Source organism: Strigops habroptila, chromosome 6, assembly GCF_004027225.2.
Source record: "Strigops habroptila isolate Jane chromosome 6, bStrHab1.2.pri, whole genome shotgun sequence".
In the NCBI taxonomy this organism is placed as follows: domain Eukaryota; kingdom Metazoa; phylum Chordata; class Aves; order Psittaciformes; family Psittacidae; genus Strigops; species Strigops habroptila.
Window position 1 is genome coordinate 47,016,449 of NC_044282.2, and position 21,205 is coordinate 47,037,653.

The 21,205-nt window shown below is 41.0% G+C and overlaps 1 protein-coding gene across 2 annotated transcripts in view; it reads right to left on the reverse strand.

Moving 5' to 3' along the window:
* MBOAT2 (membrane bound O-acyltransferase domain containing 2) overlaps positions 1–19,081 on the reverse strand; it is a 95,427-nt gene extending 76,346 nt beyond the window's left edge. Inside the window, exons 1-2 of one of the 2 annotated variants that reach the window (XM_030490965.1) lie at positions 18,879–19,081; positions 1,142–1,287 (exon numbers count right to left, since the gene is read on the reverse strand). In XM_030490965.1, coding sequence (XP_030346825.1) covers positions 1,142–1,287; positions 18,879–18,950 — 218 coding nt within the window. In that variant the 5' untranslated portion in view covers positions 18,951–19,081. The remainder of the gene's footprint in view (positions 1–1,141; positions 1,288–18,878) is intronic. The other variant, XM_030490966.1, reaches the window with a different exon arrangement.
* Positions 19,082–21,205: the final 2,124 nt, after the last annotated feature.

Sequence of the window (21,205 nt, forward strand, 5' to 3'; positions counted from 1 at the left end):
AGTTGGCACAAGTGCAAATGCCACTTGTATAAACTTTTTTAAAGAATGCATACTTCTAACATTTCAAATTATGTTCATCTACATTTTTAAAAAGCTTTTAGTTCCACGATTCTAAGAAAAAAAATAATCCCAAACTTCTATTAAACTAGAAATTCATTGCTAAAATAATTGCTTTAAGTATGATCTAAAGCAAACTAGAATAATCTGGATTTCTACTATGACATAATATCTCTCTCTGATTTCTTTTCCAGGGCATACTGCCAATGAGAGGCTTCTACAAATCTTTATTTATATCTGTTGGGGGTGGAGGTTGTTTCTTTCCAAAGTCTCCCATCCCCAAATTTCAGATATGAATATATTGTTAACATTTTCCAATTAAAACTTACAATTAATGTTTTCTGTTTCCAAAGGAATGGATACAGAATGTGCTTCTACAGTTTACACAGCTGTCACAAAAACCACACACAGTAGCACCTATCTCCCATATCATCCTCCTCATTTGGTGCTAAAACTGGAAGTCTTTGGCATCAGATTGTTCTCTCAAAGCAGAACACCACAGCCAAAAGTTTAAGTAATGCATGGGAGTTAATGGAATTATATAAACAAGTGAATTGCACATGTAAATCCACCTGCACAACAGCTTGATTAATTCTTCCTAGTTCAGTAATACTCTACAATAGTCAGTATAAATAAGTCTTCCATACACTTAAAGCCGAGCAAGCGCTTTGTTCACAATGCAATAAAACAAAACTGGCAATTAATCTTAAACCATCTTGGGGACATGAGAGCCATTTAATAAGCTAACTTTAAAGAAAAAAATAAATTCACCAAACTAAATGTATATACTTTACTATGTACGCTTTACTAGCCCTACTAACATTCTGGCTCGCTACACTCTGAAAAGATCAAGATGTGAAAACAGAAAACTTGTATTCAGAAAAAAACCCAACAAAACAAAGCAACAAAACCACCACACCCTCCCTCTAAAACATCAGAAAATTTAAGCTCATTTCTGTACCTTTGCAGCAGCTAAACCCCACAGAATTAGGTAATAAGGTTCTTCATAACAAAACTTTGCTTCTCTGCAAACAAGAAATGAAAAATTACAAGCCCCTCAAAATGGAATTTCATTGCCACTTACCATCCAAAACAAAAAAGTGCAAGATAAAGGCCCAAGAGGGTTGCAACAACATGCCTTATAAATGGGCTAGTTTTGCTTGAATGAAGGTATGTTCGAAACCAAACAGCCGCAAGCAAGGCAAACAGTTGGCACACTACAAAGTTGACCTGCATAAGAGAGAAAAGAAAAATGTTTCTCACACTTGTGTATAAAATTGAATAAAAATATCTGCACACTATTAACAATTTGCAGAACCCTTGATTGTGCCATGGTTCTTACCACAGCATATAAGTCTCAAAGAGCTTCTCCTGGGATCCCTTCGCCCCTAAAGCACAGACATGCGCTCCTCTGAGCAGCTAAGAAGAAACGATACATCAAACCTGTAGAGGCAATCTGTGCATGAATCAAGGGAAACAAACAAAGGAAGTATTTTCCTGCAAATTTTCTATATACTAAACCACTCTACCACCCATGGAATAGTTTTTACTCTCCCAGTAATGTGAATATAGGAGTTGGGGTTTTATTTGGTGGTTTGCCTTTTTTTGTTTGGTTGGTTTTTTAAGTGAGCATGACTTGGAAATACATATCAGCTACACTAATCATTGGCATATCACTTCAGTGGCCAGAAGCAGAGTTCAATGAAGTGCACTTCAGTGGTACATAATGAGATAAACAGCTTGCTTGCACATTCAAGTAGGATAGGTTCAGAAATTCCTCCTCCCTTCAGGCCATTTATTCTAGAAGATAGAAAATCTCATGTACACTAAATATTTAAACATATTAGGGCACTGAAAGCAAAAGTAGAATTAAAAATAAAAATAAAAAAATAAATAAATAAATAAGTATACTCCCAAAAAACCACCCAACCAGTGAGTAAAAAGAATCACTCTGTGGCCTAAAAAAAAAAAAAAAAAAAAAAATCTAACAGTAAGGGCATGATAAAGAAATAATTTTCCCAAATACAGCAACCACTACCAAAACTGGCTTAAGCTACAAAAAGCCAGATGAATTCCTTTATTTAGAAAAGAAAATCTCCCCCCTCCATGGATTTTTATCTTCCATAGAAAACTGCCTAACAATTTTCTGTGTCTAACAGCAGCATCCCATGTCATTGCAAGTAAACAGCTTGGGGACCACTGCTTCAGGTCGTAAGCACTTCAGTACAAGAAGCTTGCACATGCTTGACTAGCCCTTAGCATAACAGCATTTATGCCTGTTTGATATCACTTAGCTGAAATATATACTTAATACCACAGGGTACGATGACAATACTGACATGCTCACGAAAGCAGACAACATTAATGGTTGCAGCAACATGGTGCGCACCTCCAGTACTATAATTCAGCTAGTCCATTCTTTCATGATTTTTCAGCCAAGCTTCAGGCAATAACAGGTAAGGGTGAGAGTATACAAACATGATTCTATTTAAAGTAGAAGCTAAATAACACCAACCACCTACAGAAGTCTCATCTTTGTAACCATAGCATAGATTGCCCATTTGCAAATCCAAGGATAGTTTCCCTCATTCTGAACCATCCTAAAACCTTCCATAAGGCCAAGTTACACAGGCAAGCGCTATCAGGGAAAGAAGCTCAGAAGGCAGGGCTGCGCTTTTTAACAGGAGCAGTTCCCTAAACTAAACCATCATGCACACTTTTCTATCCATTCTCTTTCTCCCACATTTCCATTATGCTTTTAACTGTGTTTGAAAAATCCTAAATAAATGAGGCACTATTCTTTCAGGGCATAACTTGACCTGTTTTCTCTCCTTTATGAGCAATGATGCAAATGAAACAAAGCAAGGTTTGTAACTCAAGATGAGTGGATTTAGTGGGAAAGTCTCATACGAAACAGTCAAGTTTAATGAACCACTGAAATGGAAAATAACTAATAATGTTTTTAAAAAAAGAGGTCAAGAAAGAAAAAATTAAAGCCAAAATAATTAACTATGCATTCAGTATCGATATTTGTTTCGGATAGTTATTACAGAAATTCTTCTACGTATACCACAGAGCCTGTTTCTGACCCAAGGAACTTGCACCCTAGACAGAAGGGGGAGGGAAACAAAAGCAAAAAAACTGGGACAGATATGCAGTAAAGCTGAGGTTAAGAGGCAGAGGGCAGAAATGGGCATGAAGACCTGTCCATAAGCAGGCAAGTTAGCATTCAGTAAAACCAGCAATATCCAGACATCAATTCTTTGGCTGCATTACAGACTATTTACCAACTGATGTCTCATGATGCACTTTTTCACATGAGCCCTCAAAGCAAGCTAGCAAGACCCAGGGAAGAAGAAAACTCATCACCTGGGTCTTTCTGATACCATGGCAAAGGGTAGAAGTGCTTGGCATCTCTGATCTGTATCATCATCTCTACAGGAGCAGACAAAAGCAAAACAACAAACCTTGAATTTCAAAATTCAGGATGAGCCTGCAGGCTTAGGAACATGGAAAATCCTCATATAAAACATGCAAAGAGAATACCTTTAGACCAGCACCACAAGCAAAACTTCCAGAGACATCAATTCGTGATGTCAGTGTTTTGAACACACAACTAAATAACTGAAGCAGCACAATCTTGTTCTGAAAGCCTTCCTTGTAAGTGACTCCAAAACCACCAGTGGGTATTTTTAAACTGCTCCTCCCAAAATCTGCACAAACATATGTGTAACTGGAAACATAAAAGACATCACCACAACGTTCACACACCACCCTGCATTCCTTCTCTACTCTTACCGATGTAATCCCTACGGTTGCCTCACAGCACACTGAAATGCAGATTACAAAGCACCAATGGTTCTGCAGACTTGTATCACATCAAATCCTCCCAAAGCTTTAAATACAGCTATGTAAAACCAAGCTATGCAGCAGTTCGGATTTGAAAGCCATGCAACTTCGTTTTAGCCTTTATACATACCTACTTCCGATAATATTCATTCTGCTGCTTTATTCCGTTTTCCCCAGCAGGATTTCTGATTCATTCAGCAAATGGACAATTGCCCAGTTTTTACCCTCATCCTATGACCCATTAAATGCTTACCATCTGCATCCTACACTGAATAGAAAACCCTTACATTTCCCCATAGACATGTTTATGCAGATCTGTCCATAGCGTGGGAAGACTACATACAATAAATGTAAACTTTGCGAGATCAGTATTCCCATTCCTGTTCTAAAGGTGGGTGGCTGGCATGCAATGATGAAAAGTCCAAAGGGTAAAATAAATGCCCACTAACTTTGGATGCCAAATTTCAGACACTTCAGTGCCTAGTTTTTCAGTCAGTACTACTTTTAACAGAACTTTAACTGGAACTGTGCTTTGAAAATGTAACTTCAGCTGCTATCCTGAATATCCAGCATGGCTATAAATCAGGTGCAAAGTATCTCAAAATGAAAGCAAATTGATCATCACTATGACTCTTTTTCATTATACTGTTTCTCCAGGTCACTTGAGATCTGGTTTACTGGCGATTTATATTCTGAATAAGGGAAGGAGCTCATGTGGAAGAGTTCGTGACTACTACTGGGCCATGTTACAGTCACAGAGGTAATCTCTAGCTGACATTTTCTGACTTTTGAGCCATCTGCTATCCCAGGTAATATATTTACTTGGTAAACATTTTGAATATCTGATTTCTTACATTTTAGAAAAAAATGGAAACCATAACATTTCCACCACAAAGTCAAAGCTTATCAGTTTGCACTTACCTGTGACTTTCAGTTCAAAGCACAGATTTCTACCACTTCAGCTACCAGAAAAATATACTCATTTCCACACAGAAATAAGATCAATCCTATGCCAGTACTATAGGTGGTAGAAAGAGGAACGGACTGTGGGTTCCCAAATTCCATCCCACGCACTTCCAACTCCAGCAGCCAGACAATGCATGCATCTACATAGTCTTTTAGTTCAGATTAGGAGAGGGCTTCTGAAGCAAGCCTCCCAGTTGTCCACACTTCAGCTCCTTTGGCATGCATTGCACAGTGCTGTCCAAATACACAAGCCTGATTTCTTTCAGGCGAAACTGAACTAGATCTGCTCCAAAGGTAAGTGGACATTTAGCCTATGGACTGACCCAGGCAAAAGTAGTATTTCCCAAAATTATTATAGCATCAACACTGGATCCTCAGTGCCCACCACTTCATTCCACAGGAACACTTCTCCTGTACTGCAGTACTTGCTGAAGTAAACAAAGCCAGAATTTAAGATTTAGCCTTTTCTGAATTACATCTCCCACCTTTATCCACACAGACCAGTGTGGAGCGGACATACAGCTCCACTCTATCCCCATGCTGAGATACACGAAGAACTGAAGATACATATTTTGCCTTGAAATAGAGCACAAAAATTATCAAGCTTCCTAGAAAGCAAAGAGCCATTCAAAGAGCAAGTGAGCAGGCACAAGGCCAGAACTGGACATGACCATCTTAAAAGCTTCCACAAAAACCAAGCACTTAAGCAAGTGGTTATTTTGTTGGCAAACATCATATACAGTAACTTTAACATCTGGGAGGGATATATTTGCATACCACTCAGAAAACTTGTGTCAAGCTCTTATAATGTTGTGAGTATGGGCAAAATACAACTTTTAAACACCTCATAACTTGGTCAGATGTGAGCAGAACACCCACAAAGAACAAAGACTACGCATTCCCCAAAGCTGCATGATTCATTCCTCAAACCAAAGTCTAATGTGCCTTCCCAAAGTCATAAAACCTGCTCCAATAAGCAGCTCCAGTTTTATAGACAAAATTGAAAACAAAACCGAAACAACAACAAAAAGAAGAGATCCCAAAATACTGATCCACTTAGAGCGGAGCCTTTCTAGTGGAAAACAAAATCTGAAAGGCCTGGAATGACAAGTTTCACCCCGAGTAGTTATAATTTAGCACGTGTATAAGAAAACAAACACTGAATTTTTTACCTGTCCTCAGGTACAGGTCACAACAACAGCTTATGAGAGTAACACCTCAAAGTTGCATATAGAGAGTGGTGTGTAATGCAAAGTTACGTGCACGTAAGAATAAAAATTTTACAGTGATAATGCAAATTATCATCACTGGTTATTCAGCAATGATTAATGTAGGTGTGGGTTAAATACCACTTTGACACATTAAGCTACTACAAAACCTGCTGTGTGTATTCTAGCAATTTAAAAGTCCAATCCACTTTTTTGGTGCGAGACCAGTCATACAGCCAGTGCAGTTCACAGGCACACTTTGTGCCAAATGTAAGAGTAAAACATGAGCACAAATTCACAGTTTCAATGTTTGGAATAGCTACATAAAATTCAAATCCGTTATATCATTAACTGCATTAAGCTATCTACATAACAAGTTTTCCGTTTGCATGACCTGTTCAAAAGTCAATAGAAAGTTTATAATAAAACTTTCAAAGACATTTATTCTAGTCTGTTAAAAATTTAAATGTAATTTATGCCATGCATTTGTAAAAAACAAAGTTACTTCTTAGGAAAAAAAGTGTTTGAGGCATCAATTCTTTACATAAAGCAAAAGAAAAATAGAAAAAGATCACTGACTGCTACAAGGATTTTCAACATCAAGATGAAGTTTTGGTAAAACATTTTATTTGAGCAGCTAGAAATCTCCAACCTTCCAACACAGGCAGCATCTTAAAAAATTTCTTTAATGGTTTATTAAAGCCCATGTTAAAAAGAAATATAGAAAAGATTATTTCTCTTATGAAACTAACTTTTAGTACGTGGAATTTTTCTGCACTAATTCAGATTTTAGGCTAAGCTTCCTCTTCTCATCTATACTTTAATGTCAAAAGCCAATCACTGCAGCCAAGCAGTAGAATCCTTCTACTTCACAGCACAGAAGGCATTTGCCTCATTCAACAAGCAGCCAAAGCAGTGAGGGAATTTTATTGATATAAATAATTCCTAACTAGATGGCACAAATTAATCATACAGGCCCACACAGCCTACAATCCACTGAGAAGTAGCAACATAACGGCATGAAGTTTTGCTTACTCCTCCAGCAAGGCATGGAGAACACCCAGAACAACAACATGCACTATAAAGCACCTCACAGGAAGAACAGTGGCCTAGCAGGTGGAGCACCAAATGCAATACAGGAATATGGCATTTTACTCTCTCTTATGCCAATGACCCATATCAACTCTTTGGAAGTTACCCTGTCTTTGTATTTGTTTATTTTCTCATTTTTAAGGAATCTTCTCTGATCATAAGGAAAAATATATTCAAACCTCTAAACTGCAGTCAATGCCTGTGGCCTCAATAAAACACGTTGGATGAATTAAAGCTGAAGGGGAGTTTTTGGTTGGTTGGTTTGTTTGGGTTTGTGGGAGTTTTGGTTTGTTTGTTTTGTGAGAGTTTAAAGCCTTTTTTGAGTTTTATTTATTTATTTATTTAAGAAGGCAGTTTAGTTCTTACTGCTGCTGAAACAGGCTTTGGAAAAAGATTACCCAAACATAAGCAGAAGCACTGAAGCCTACCTGATCATACATCGAGCCTAAACCAACAGTTTTAAGATGCAAGATGCTTCATAGGCAACACTCAAGAACCTGTGCAGACAATGAGTCTGCAGCCAGAGATTTAGAGTTTTCCGCCCATTTTGCCACACCATGGTATGTTTCTTCCGCAGAATTCAGTTTTTCTAAGCTGCAAGATGCCAGCATTACTTGTCTCCAACCCTGTAGCCTTTTTTGGTCCCCCACTCTACCGCAGAGACAAAGTTATCACACATGCTTCCTGCTTTGTCTGACAATGTTAGTGAGCAAGGTGCATTGAGCAGCATTCCTATTCATATACCTTTAGAATACTTTTCAACAACTACAGTTATTAGAGAGAAAATACATTTTAAAAAATTAATAATTTTAGAATATGAACTAAAAAAATTCTTTGAAAAGAGCTCTTGCAAGAGCTACAAGATCAAGACAGAATAATGTACATTTTCTTTAACAAGAAGCACTGATCTTCAAGCTGGGGCTTTGACTTCTTTCTAACTTCATAGGGCTATTTTAGCAGTAACATTTTTAAACACAAACCCCTCCCAGCATCATATTTGTTGACACATACTTGTAACAATTGCCAAACCTTATCACAATTAATGAAGCCTCAGTTGTGCCTCGTTTCACAAATATAAGGATTTCCTTGTTCTTGCTGCCAGTTAGGTCAAAACCATTTCTCCTTTCCACCAAAACAGTCAGTTGAGGAATTAAAAACATCTACAGATGTTCACAAAAAGCTACTTATAGTACAGGAGAGCTGATCTTTCTCTACAGCAACCAGAGAGCGGTGAAGATGGATCTTCTGTCCAATTTCTAACTTTCATCCAGTATAAAAGGATGAAACAGCTTGCACAATTATCCAATAATTGCCTGCTGCTAACTAAGAATTGAAAAGTGAGAATAACCATTATTTGAAACCAACGATCGACTTGCCAACTATTGCCTGAAAACTGCTGCACAGATATTTAAAAAAAAATCCACAGTAAAGCTGAAAAAAACAATTCCATGACAAGAATCAAAATCAAAGTGTTTAGTAATATTCTTCAATTTACTGGGAAATGTCAAAAAGAGAAGTCCGGAGACACTGGCACAGGTATAGAATCATAGAATCGTAAGGGTTGGAAAGGACCTTAAGATCATCTACTTCCAAACCCCCTGCCATGGGCAGGGACACCTCACACTAGACCATGTCACCCAAGGCTCCGTCCAACCTGGCCTTGAACACTGCATTTACCACTACTTTGGGCAACCTATTCCAGTGCCTCACCACTCTCACAGTAAAGAACTTTGCTCTTATATCTAACCTGAACTTCCCCTGTTTAAGTCGGAACCCATTGCCCTATTGTCCTATTGCTACAGACCCTGGCAAAGAGCCCCAGGAGTACCTGATAAAGTTGAAGGATACTTGAGAGTAATTCAGAGAATGTTTCTTCTCTAACTGACAGGAAGAAAGAGGTATTCTTCTTTCTACTCAAAGATCATAGATCTTGGGGTAATGCTTTAAAGGCATTTTTCAGTCAAATAAAAACCAGTGCTATACATGATGAAAACATAACTAATTTACACTCCTGCCCTGAAGTCTCAACCTTACTTCATGGGTGAAATACTAGGAAATGGAGGATAAGCAGCAGTGGTTATTTTGGGGTAGGATGAGATGTTTATGTTAAGGCAATGTGTTCTTTGTAGCAAAGACTGTGTTACTGCATGTTTATACAGCACCCAATGTGAAGGGACACTCATTTTCAGATGAGATTTCCAAGTACAGCCCTCTAACAACAGCCACTTCCTTCAAGTGCGTACTCTAACCATTTGCATTAGTCAACTTTAACAACACTGGCAAAAGCTCTTTAATGTTGCACAAATATACTTCATCTTCATATTAATTTACTGGCAGCTGTAAGGATTTTTTCATCAAATTCTGAATGCTTTCTTTCCAAGCTCATTTCAGTCCAAAACATCAAAAACACTCATGACACACATTAATAACACTATGTCTATTTCCAGTATTAACTTAAAGTTTCTAGCTTGTAAGTGCTAAGTACGCTGGAGAGAGTGAAGGACATCAAGAACATGATGTACACACTAGTAATGTGGTTGGTGCAATAAATGAGCATCAAATCCAATAAGCTTTTTCGAACAGGGCTTTCTAAATCATTACTCAGAATTATTCTAAGGAAAAACTGTCTGATTAAAAGATGTCAAATGAAACATCAATGTATACATTCTATATTGAAAACAACCAAAACTAATTCAGTCAGGATAGGAAGACGTCACTGAGGAGTGTTCTCTGATGGGCTCTTTAGGATTCGGCATTCTAGATACTGAGCTGTCACACATTAACAGCTACTTATTCACAGGAATAGCCTAAATCTAGGAAGCAAGATTGGTTCAAAGGTGAAATTGGATTAAGAATATTGGTTTGGGGGTTTCGCTTGTGTTTTTTTGTTTTGTTCTCTCCTCAAAATCAGTAAGGACCTGAAACACTTGCTCTATTGAGGAAAAACTGGTTTGGCCAGTTAAGGGTTGCAGATCTCAGAGTACCAGGGGAAAAAGGGTTTACAATATCCAAACACAACAGCCTGGTATTATGTTGGCAAAACACAGTTCCGAAACAAAGACCAACTCAGAAGCATGACTTTTATTGCACATGCACATAGTGATTAACCTCAAAATCTCTACTCTTTGTCACATGAGTATCAGCAGCATACAGGATGTTCAAATGTGTATTTGAATGGCAAGTTTTTATTTTAATGCTGAGAGAACCCCTACAGTGCCTGAAATTTTGTAAACACTTTACAATTTCCTAGCCATTTAAAAATAAAGCAAAATAACTAACATCTATGGAGGTATCCTACTTAAATGCAACCAGAAACAGACACTGTATCCATTAAGATACACCTCACTTCTATTATAGTCTGCTGATATGTGAGAAACTGAAATCCATCTTAAAATAAGAAAAAAAACAGAGAAAGCAACATACTCTCTTGTCCATATAGCCTGCAGAATTTGAGTAACAGCAGTAGTCACTTTGATTAGCAACTAAAACAAATATTCACCATCTTCAAAATGGTCAGCTTCTCAGTGTTCTTGGGAATGGGGGAGCGAACAGAAAGGGCTTCACCATGCTCTGCCTTGAATGAACTACTGTTCAACTCAGACACTCTCTACTCCTCCGTGTCTATTATCCTCCTGCTCTTCCCAATTCAGCAATCATCAGCATGAAATCAGCCACCTACAAAGTCTTCGAGCACCACAACGGAAGGCCTCTAAACATTTACAATACACAGCAACCTGTGGAAGTAAGGGACACCAGTTTGAGCTGCTACAGCTTTTCATATTAATTCAATTTTATTTTATAATATTTTGTTGACATTTAGAATTATGCTTCTATATTAAAAGATTTTATCTAACTTCTTACATTCAGTCCCATTACAGATAATCATTTGTTAACATACTCTAAGGCTAGACCTTCTACAGATCTGTAGCCACCACTGGGCTTCTAATAAATTCCTGTAGATTCACGGTGGCCTCAACTTCTTTCTAGTTTTTTCCCACCATGAAGAATAAAAACCCATTCACTATAGTCTGGACTGTCAGTCCACTTTGAGTGATATGCTTAGTCTTCACTGAATTTTATATATATATATGTGTGTGTGTGTGTGTGTGTATATGATTCTCAGGAGGCAATAGAAATTAAGTAGAATTTGAGTATTTGAGATTTGAGAATCTGCCGGAAGGCAGATCAGAAAGATTAAATGATCTATACAGATAGCATTACCAGTATAGACTATACTGCTGTAGCCAAACAACCAGTGTGCTCACAAGCTGGGTTTCAGAATAAGAGTATCACCTTCTTTTTAGGCCACCTTAACTAGAAATAAAAGGAAACACCAAAATCCCAACTGCAGCAAATTATACCATTACTGCCAAACCGAAATAGCTCTTCATCTTTGGATATATTATTCCAGAATAAAAGGTAGAGGTATGGATGTTTTCTCCTGAAAAAGGTGGCTTAGCTGCCAAAAGCATCACTTAAAATGTGCAGGCATAACTAGCATTTATCTAAATTTGCAGACAAATTGAAACTGCCAAACAGCTCTGTTCACTTGAGCAAGTGCTACAAGACTAGTAATGATAACTACTGCTGAATTTAAAGTATTTTCCGAAGGAACATTAAATACCTATAGTGAAGTACCACATCAACATTCATTGTAAAATAAATACTGTAAAGGTGCACACATTAAGCAAACAGGTTTTCACCTGGGTATGTGTCAGTTTTCTCACCTTGCAGGAGAAGGTAAACCCCCGCAGTCTAGACTCCCTTATTCAAAGGCTTGGAAAACAAGTTAAAAAAACCTGAGCAACTGTTACTCAGGAAAAGCACACGTTAGTCAAAACAATGAATGTGAAGACAACAGGCTGAAAAGGATGTATGACAAGTGCTTCATCAGGTCAACACAGGAACAGGTAACCAGGAGTTAAAGTCAACAAATATTAAGGCTAATGAATGATAAAGATGATTCATTAATTTCAGTGTTATCAGTTTTCAGAATTCTTAGTTTAAGTCAGCACATACCCAAGAAAAAGCCTACAGAAGAAAAGATCTACATAGCTGTGGTAGAGTAGACTTACAGCAGTAACACTTCAAAACCAAACAGAAACCAACACTGTGGTAACCATGTACTCAGGAACTGACTCGTTATGCCTTACTGTTCATTCTTTATTAGCCTGTTCTTTGGGCACTCCAGCATTTCTTTTCAACATCCCAAGACTGCAGTATTTCTGTAGCAATTCCTAAACCATATTTCGAATTCAGAAAGGGTTTGTACTATAGCGAACATAGGTCAGTAATTGTTCACACGTATGCCACCTAAATGAATTGCCTAAAGATGGGAAAAACAATTTGACGAAACAAAGGAGGTGACTATACTCTGTTTGGGTAAAGACTTTATTTTAGCTGTTTACTGTAGCAACCCTGAGCTGTAATTATATTTGAGTTTTTCCACTGCTTCACAAAAGTCTGGAGAAAACATACTCAGTATGAAAGTGCGTGAGAATATATCAGACTGAAAATTCACTGCTGTCTCCCTAAAAATTAAAGAATAGAATAGCTCTACACTTTACATCCACACGATATTAATGACCATGAATTAGAGGTATTTCTTTCTTGTACTAAATCTTTCTACTACTCAATAAGCGGCTCATCTTTTCCAACTCTGTAACCAGTGTCTATTTTCTTTACCAACTCTGTTCATTATAATTTTCACTCCTTCAAGATAGCCACTTTCTCTTGCCAATTTTTTCTCTTATCTCAACAGTTTCACCCTTCTCTACACATTTTTAATTGCAGAGTAATTTCAACAAACAGTACTTGAAGAGTTAAGTCAACACATAAACATTAATACTAAAATCTGGGAAAGGTGTCACTGCAGAGAGACTAGGACCCTTCTAATGATATATTCTTGCCCTTCCACTAGCTCAAAGGGAAGTTCAGAAACCAATAAAAACTTCACTGGTAAATCCAAACAATTCAAAACTTGTATCATTGAGAACAGCACATACAGAACGGAGAACAGGACTCTCTTTCCAGCTTCTTTTCACCCACTGGGGTCTCCATCTATTGCCATGGGAAATCATGCTTTGCTATCCACCCTTCATTTTTCTGATAGCTGCTAGCAGCAAATGAGGAAAATACAGGGCAAAGTAGGGGCACAAGTTTTTTATCCTACCACTCCCTTATCTTCAGAGTTTGGATTTTACACACCCATGAAGGCTACTTTTACTCACTTCATTACTCCTAAGTTTCCTGGGTCACATCAGAAAAATCAATAATATGCAGCTCCATATTTCACAGCTACAAACAAGGATATAAGAATCAATGGTGAAAGAGAATAAAAATTCTTTCTTATAGTTTCATAATGCTTAAGATAAATATTAGGCCATCTAAATTCTGGACAGCTATACAGGACAAGCTTTTTGATTTCCACTCCATGTTTAGACAAAATGGTTTTTATCAGACTAAAACATTCAAGTCCTCAGGAGGCTACATCAGGTTGCCTTGGCAGAAAACATGGGAGGCTGAGGCATCGCTAATGCCCAAAACTTTGAAATAAAAGATATAACAAGGAGACACATCCAATATTCCCTGCAGGCAAATCCTGTCCACTGTCCTTTAAGGCAACAAGGTGAACCACGAAGGCTCAAGATACATCAATGGTAAGTGCTTGTGCATGGAATCAGTGTGTTAGGGCACATTGAAAGCAACCCAGGTAACCCTCTGCACAAGGAAGCATATACAGAAAATTATGCAGAGACGTAGATGCAGCAGACACACCTGTGATCACTAAATAAATGAAGTTCACATGGTTTATACAGTTCATGTGTAGAAGGACTTGGATTTTTATGCCTATTCTGATTAAGGAAGGTTGATGACACTCATGTAGAAAATTATATTTATTCTACACAAATGAGCAAATTCATTCACATAAAAGCTAAAATTAGACTGAGGGAAGAGAAAAGTGCAGAAATAGCACAGTTTGGTTTTTTTTTTAATTGTTTTTGTTGAAAAACTACTGCTTATCTTTACATCCTGGATTTTAATTGAAGTGCATAATCATAAGCATGATGTTCTGCTCAGTCCACACATTTTCACACAGCTATACTACTAGGAGTTGGAGCCATACTCTTTCTTTTCTTATCTGGAAGATAAACCTTTAAGTTAGCTTAGTTGATCCAGTTGTTCAGACCATATATCAGGATCTCGAGATCAATCTCTTCAACAACCCATGCAAAAAGTTGATGCTCACAAGTCGTTGTAGTCAGTCTCCTATCTCCCCAGCTCAGCTGTTCCTCCTACAGTTATCTATTTCTATGGCAAACAAAGGGCAGTAATAACCCTCATAATTTTTGCCCATCTTCAGCTTTATAAATTTTGCTCCCTCTGGTGGAAGCAATGAACACAAAGATTATTCTCTGAACTCACCCCACAGAGATGTAAAGCCAAGAAGAAAGTTTTGCTCTCCTAGAAACAAACATTCTCACCTCACAGCAAATTTAAATATATCCAATTTAATGACAGGTAAGCTGACATGTCATCATGGGAAATCATTTGTCAACAGACAATCAGCAAGACAGTGCCAGCACTAGAAATAGACCAAGGTCATTTGTGAGGCTTTACCTCAGAGAAAGAGGAAAGCAGCAGACACACAAATATGACATGAGTACAGACAGGAAGAAACAGAAGGCTAGGCAAGAGATCTAACTATAATAAAATAATTCAAATTACAACCTCAATGAATGCATCGCATGATTCTCTAGCAGACACATTTTTATTATGATAACCCTTCCCATACTTCCCTTTAGCTGACAGGGATGGGAAAGACATACCTACTTTTATTTCCTCCATCTCCTAAAAAGACAGAAGGAATATTAAGGAACATTAGCATTCATCCACTCATTCATTGACTTTAAGGACCCAAGGTGACACAGTTGTTGAAACCATGCTTCCTTTGCCAAGTAGCTGTTGCAGCAACAGTAGCAACTCAGCTCTACACAACCGCTCGCTCGCTCTGCCCTGGTGCGGTGGGGAAAAGAATTGGAGAAGTGGGAAAACTCATGTGCTGAGATAAAGGCAGTTTAATAGGTAAAGCAAAGCAAAATATCGAATTCATCCACTACTTCCCATCGGAGGCAGTTGTTCAGCCATCTCCAGGAAAGCAGAGCTTCATCACATGTAAAGGTAACTTGGGACTACAAACCACCATCACTCTGAACATCTTCCCTTCCTTCTCCTTCCCTCAGCTCTATATGATGAGCATGACATCATGTGGTATGGAATATCCCTTAGGTTAATTGGGGTCAGCTGTCCTGGCTGTGTCCCCTCTCAACTCCTTGAGCACCCATAGGCTTCTCACTGGTGGGGTGGGGTGAGGAGCAGAAAAGGCCTTGACTCTGTGTAAGCACTGCTCAGTAGTAACGAAAACATCCCTGTGTTATCAACACCATTTCTATCACAAATCCAAAACAGCCCCATACTGGCTACTATGAAGAAAATTAACTCTACTCCAGCTCAAACCAGCACAGTAGCAATCTTAGGTTCTCCAGGAAGTGAAAAGATATAGTTCTTATGAACTATATCTTTTATGAAAAGCCTCTTATGAGATTTTTCACCCCTGTGGAGTGATTTTTTTCCCCTGTAACAAAACACAAAAGAAAGATGTGAAAGTTTGTCGTAGGTTCTTGTTCACACCAAGCCTCTTGCCTTGCGCCAAACAACTGAAAATAACAACAGAAAAATTGGAACAAGAAGCCTACCCAAGAAGCTTTTCCAAGTAGCCATTTTAGTTAACTTGGTGCCAGAAAAAATAAGAGCCAGAGAAAGGGTTAACATGGTGACAAATTATCACATACCACCTTGTTGTGGGCTACACACAGCAGCAGAAAACAAGTTCTTCTCCATTCCTCTAGTGAACTAGTACTCTAATACCAAAAAGAAAACTTTAAGAACAGCAATCTGCTAAAGCAACAAGGCTTTTCTCTTGTAACACAGTCGGGCCCATAGAGGAGGCTGTTCTTACAGGTGTGTCAAATGGCTGTGATGGAGCTGTCATCCTTCATCTTTCACACTGACCTCCAGCTAGCTCACCACCACCACTCTCAAACAAAACTGTGCCTCTAGTTCTACCAAGCATTAAGTCAAAAAGTAATAAATTTCTCACACTCCATCCGCACACATATATGGATTTAATTAGCTCAATCGTAAAGAGAACAGCTTCACCTGTAACTGAAATTTCTACTTCCATTCACTGCCAAATAGGCAAGGTTCTGCCATTCACTTGTTTGAACACCCAGACAGTTGAGTAACACCGACAAATGCTATCTGGATTCATCCTCCCAGAGCTACGTGCCTTTGCCTTCACTAAAACTTTGTAGGAGGATAATTAGACCATAATGGCTTAAACATAAATCACAATCTCAACATTTTGCATATAAAAATTAGTATCTACTTGTGGTCAAAACTGAAACATGGGAGTGGAGAAACAAATCCCATTCACCTCATCTATTCTGAGTGTTGGTGTTATTCTGGAGTGCCTATTTTAGGTACCTGCCGTACTGGTCTGACTGTAGTCACCATACAGATTAGGATCAAGTAGCAGAAACAAACCATTAATCAGAAAACCTTTATTCTTTTATTTTGTTTTTTTTTTTAAAAGCACTGCTACATTTTCATAGAGTATGCATGTAGTATCACCAAATGCCATGCATAATCTTTGAGCACACACCAAAGAGTATCAGCATTTTCCTTCTCTGCCCTCATTCCCTCCTTCACTGCCTTTGATTTGATTCCACTGAACACATTTCACATTCTTTCTGTATTACAAACTTACTATCAAGATAGACTCCCGAGCTGAGAGGTTACAAAAAGTGCACTTTGCCTTCTTTCTTTTAGTCAGTTATAGATGCATTCTCCTCGATGCAGCATAATTTTGTAACTCCAGTTTACACTCCAGTCATAATCAGTGCTCTTCATACACAACTGGACCCACATTATGTACAGTCCACTAGTGTCTAAAAACAAAAAGTACATATGATTTTTAACTGCTTATAACAAATCTTTTAAACCATGTGTTTAGCCACCCTCCATTGCGATTATCCCCAAAAGCTTCAACAGAGCTCAACTAGTGTTTCAGAAAAACATCTTGGCTTTACAGGAGCATCTGTTGTGAAACATCCAATACAGGGAAGTTTTCTAGTCGTTGATAAAAATTAACTTTGTTATCATCAAAACGCCACATCCACAACATTTAAAATAGATTTGGTAGAAGCTGCACTACGTCATGAAGCAATTAGATTTATGACTACTATAATGAACACATAAGACGCCAGCATCACGCCATTAAAAGATGGTAATCTCTTGGTTTACAGGACCCTGTAAGAAGCTACACACTCTATGAAAAGAAGTGCCCGTCACACACCAAGAGCAGCTCACAGCCCGCACGTCTGAGGCACCAGGCATGTGGTGCCACTGATCCCAGGTGCAGGTATCGCTGCACGTTGTGCACAGTATCTGTTCCATCACAGTGAGCTCAGTTTCAACTTGCTCCACTTTTGTCAGTTTTCTAGATCCTTTTTCATGGATATCTTTAACCTAAGGTTCCATTCAAACAAATGGCTGAGGAAGACGGAAGGGGAGAAAGAATAGTTCAGTCACTTCCAAAATTCATTCATTAGAATGCTCCTTCCTCTGTATTTAGTTTCCAGTTATTTTTCTCGCTTATTAAGTGTATTTTGTCAACCCAAACCACCAATTTTTCTCTCTACATAAGCACAGGCTGTTTCCCTTGATGTGTTTCATTCATTCGTACATTAATGGAGATGTGAATTTTAGTAATGATTCCTCGTATGGAATTTCGTGGTGCTAAAAGATTTATAGGAGTTACTTAAGGTTACTGTACTTATGCACTCACAAACACATGAATATTCTGTAGATTATGGAGGTTTAGACCACTTCCCACACAAAAAAACATTCCTGCACAACTTCAGTCATTAAACTCTGCAAACCTCAGTTTCCCAATCCCACTTTGTGATGTTCTGATGTTCAGTGCAGACGACAGGATTAACAACCTTCAGGAATTTCTATGCCACTCGGACAAAAGACACCACAGAAGCGCTCTGCCTACAAAGTACGTACAAAATTCCCCGCAGCATTGTGTGCAGCACACGTTAGCGTCTAAGGCAGCACGTAAACACCGCCGGCACGCGCACCTAGACACAGTACGCCGCTTCGCGCTGGCCATGACTGCCCACCCTTCGCCCTGCCGAGCCGACACCGGACCCGCGCCCAGCTGCGGAGCCACATCTGGCCCCAGTGGGATGCGAACCAGCCGGCGCGGCGCCGCGCAGCCCCGCGGCCTGACCCCGGGGGCGCGCTCCGCCAGGGGTTGCCGGCCGCGCTGCCGGACCGGCGGGCGCAAGGCGGGCGTGCGGCGCGAGCGCACCTGCACGCGGAGCGCGGCTCCCCGCCCCGGCGCCCCCCCGCGGGCCGCGGCTGCCCCGATCCCCTCACCCCGCGGGGCGAGGGGAACCACCGCCCTCCCCACGGACCCCTGGAGGCGGGGAGGATGGAGAGGCCCCGGGGGGGATGGGGCGGGACGGGACAGCGCGGAGATGGGGGGGGGCGCTCGCACGGCACGGCGGGCAGCGCCGCCCCTCCCCGGCGAGCCCCCGGGAGACAGCAGCGGGGCAGGCGCCTCCCCATCCTCACCTGGTCCACGGGCAGCCGCACGGCGTTGCTGAGGGGCTGCAGCAGCGTGGAGCCCGTGGTGCTGGTGGCCATGGCGAGAGCGCCTCCTCCCGCCCGGGGAGAACGGGCGATGAGGCCGGGGAATCGCTCCCCGCCGGGGCTCCCGCGGCGGCAGCAACAACGGCGGCGGCGGCGCGAACAGCCCCAGCCCCGCACGGCGCCGTGACAACAAGGGGCCGGCGCGGCCCCGCCGCTGACTGGCAGCGCTGGCGGCCAACCCGCGCGCGGCGCCGCCGCCAAGTGACAGGCGGGTTCGCCCAATGCCCGCCTCTCGGTGGGGGGGGGGCGGGACCAGGCGGATCCCCGCCGCGGACACGGCTCGGCGCGGGGGGCCAGAGGGGGAAGATGGTGCCCGGGCGGGCGGGGGTCGGTGGGGTAAATCACGGGGCGAGGGACGGCCCCGCGGCGGCCGCACCGCGCTGAGGGCGGGCAGAAGCTACGCGGAGCGCGCAGGTACCGCGCAGGGCCCAGAGCGGCCTCGCCCTGCGGTAGGCGGGGCTGCGCGGGGCAGGGGCCCGGCCGCGCCTGTCCCCGGCCGCGCCCGTCCGCGGCGTGCGGAGCGCTGAGCGCTGAGCGCTGAGCTCCGCCGAGGTGTGAGTGACCGCGTCGAGGGCGCGGCAGGGGAAAGGGGAACCTAAGGGGAAACGGCACCTTCCAGGGTAGCTTGACAGGGGAGCCCCCCAAGGAAGCGGGATACTGGCCGCACCAGTGGGGTCGGTGCCAGGCGGCAGGCGGGAAGCCGGGGTGTTACCTGTGGAGGTACCTGTCGCTGAGGGCAGCACAAAACCATGTGGGCACAGGTGCATGTTGAGGTAACAAGAGATCAGTCCCCCACTCTGCTTCTAAGCATTTCCCCTTCACCAGGAAGGGTACAGAGGCAGCTCAGCACTCAGTAGCTGCAGGCACAGTGGTGGATAAGTGATGGATACGCACAAGGTGTGAGGGTGGCATGGCACCCTGAAGAAGCCACAAAAAATGGGTGAAACCCCTTTTTCCTACAGCCACCCATTGACTTACGGAAGTGTGTCTATCGTGTAATAAGCCACAAGTTTTTAGCTTATTAACAGCCTGATTCTTAAATACAGAAGCCTGAAATAGTACAAACCATACCCAAAGAAGTGGTAAATGTTCCATTCCTGGCAGTGTTCAAGCCCAAGTTAGACAGAGTCTTGTGCAACATGGTCTAGTGTGAGGTGTCCCTGCCCCCGGCAGGGGGGTTGGAACTACGTGATCTTAAGGTTCTTTCCAACCCAAACCATTCTATGATTCTAGGCATGAGTACTTTGTCAGCAGGTTCAGCCTAGCAGTGCAGGTCCCTTTAAAGAAAGCTAGAAGTGATGTGGTGATGCCAATAGTAAGGCAGCACAACTCTTCTGCCAGTCCAGTCAACTCTATACAATGTGAAACAAAGCAAAACTTGGAGTGAAGGGTTTGGGTTGGGTAGTGCAGCAAATTCCACCAGATGAACTTGTGCAGTAGGCCACTCACTAAATCATTCTGGATTAGTGTCCTGCCTGCCTCTTTTACTTTAGAGCTTTCTACAGATTTTTTTTTTTAGGAAGCAACTGTAGCCTTAAGTGTTCTAAGTCATGTGGCATAGGAATATGCTGCTCTTATCTATAAAACCGCTCAAGAATCCTGGGTCTCGAGAGAAACCTGTAAGTTATTCCTTGCATTTTATAAAACGTTTTTTATCATTCTTGCATATTATACCTCCAAACCATGCTGTGAAAATGCAAAAATTTCACTGTTTTTAAGTATGTGAGAGATGAAATGCCATGTCCGATATCATGCAAACAGTCTGAATCGTGTCTGGAGTAGTGGTTAGGTATAGTGATTTACACAGCCATTTATGTTCACCATTAATGCTAATTGGCAGTAGCAGGAAAATGGAGGTAAGTGTAATTACCAGAAATATCCGTTGTTTCTCTTACTGAATTGCAGACCACACTCTGTACGTATGTTTTACCTTGTGGTAAGGTCTTTTATCTGCATTTAAAGAGACTGGTTAATAGGTAGAAATAAGTGAGTTTAATTAGATTTCTTCACTGCGTGACAGGCAATTACAATTGTGGTAGCATCTGCAGTTTCAGAAGCAATAGCATGATGCTTTTGTAGTAATGCAAAGAGAGCTGCTTTCAGGAAGGGGGGAGGGAAAAACAAAAATCAACCCTTCCCCAATTAATTCTGAAACAGTCCCTTAAATCTAAACCTGAAAATTATATATACATGTGAGTAACTTCATAGGAGTGCAGTGCCACTAGGCTCAGTACAGTCTGCTTTACGCT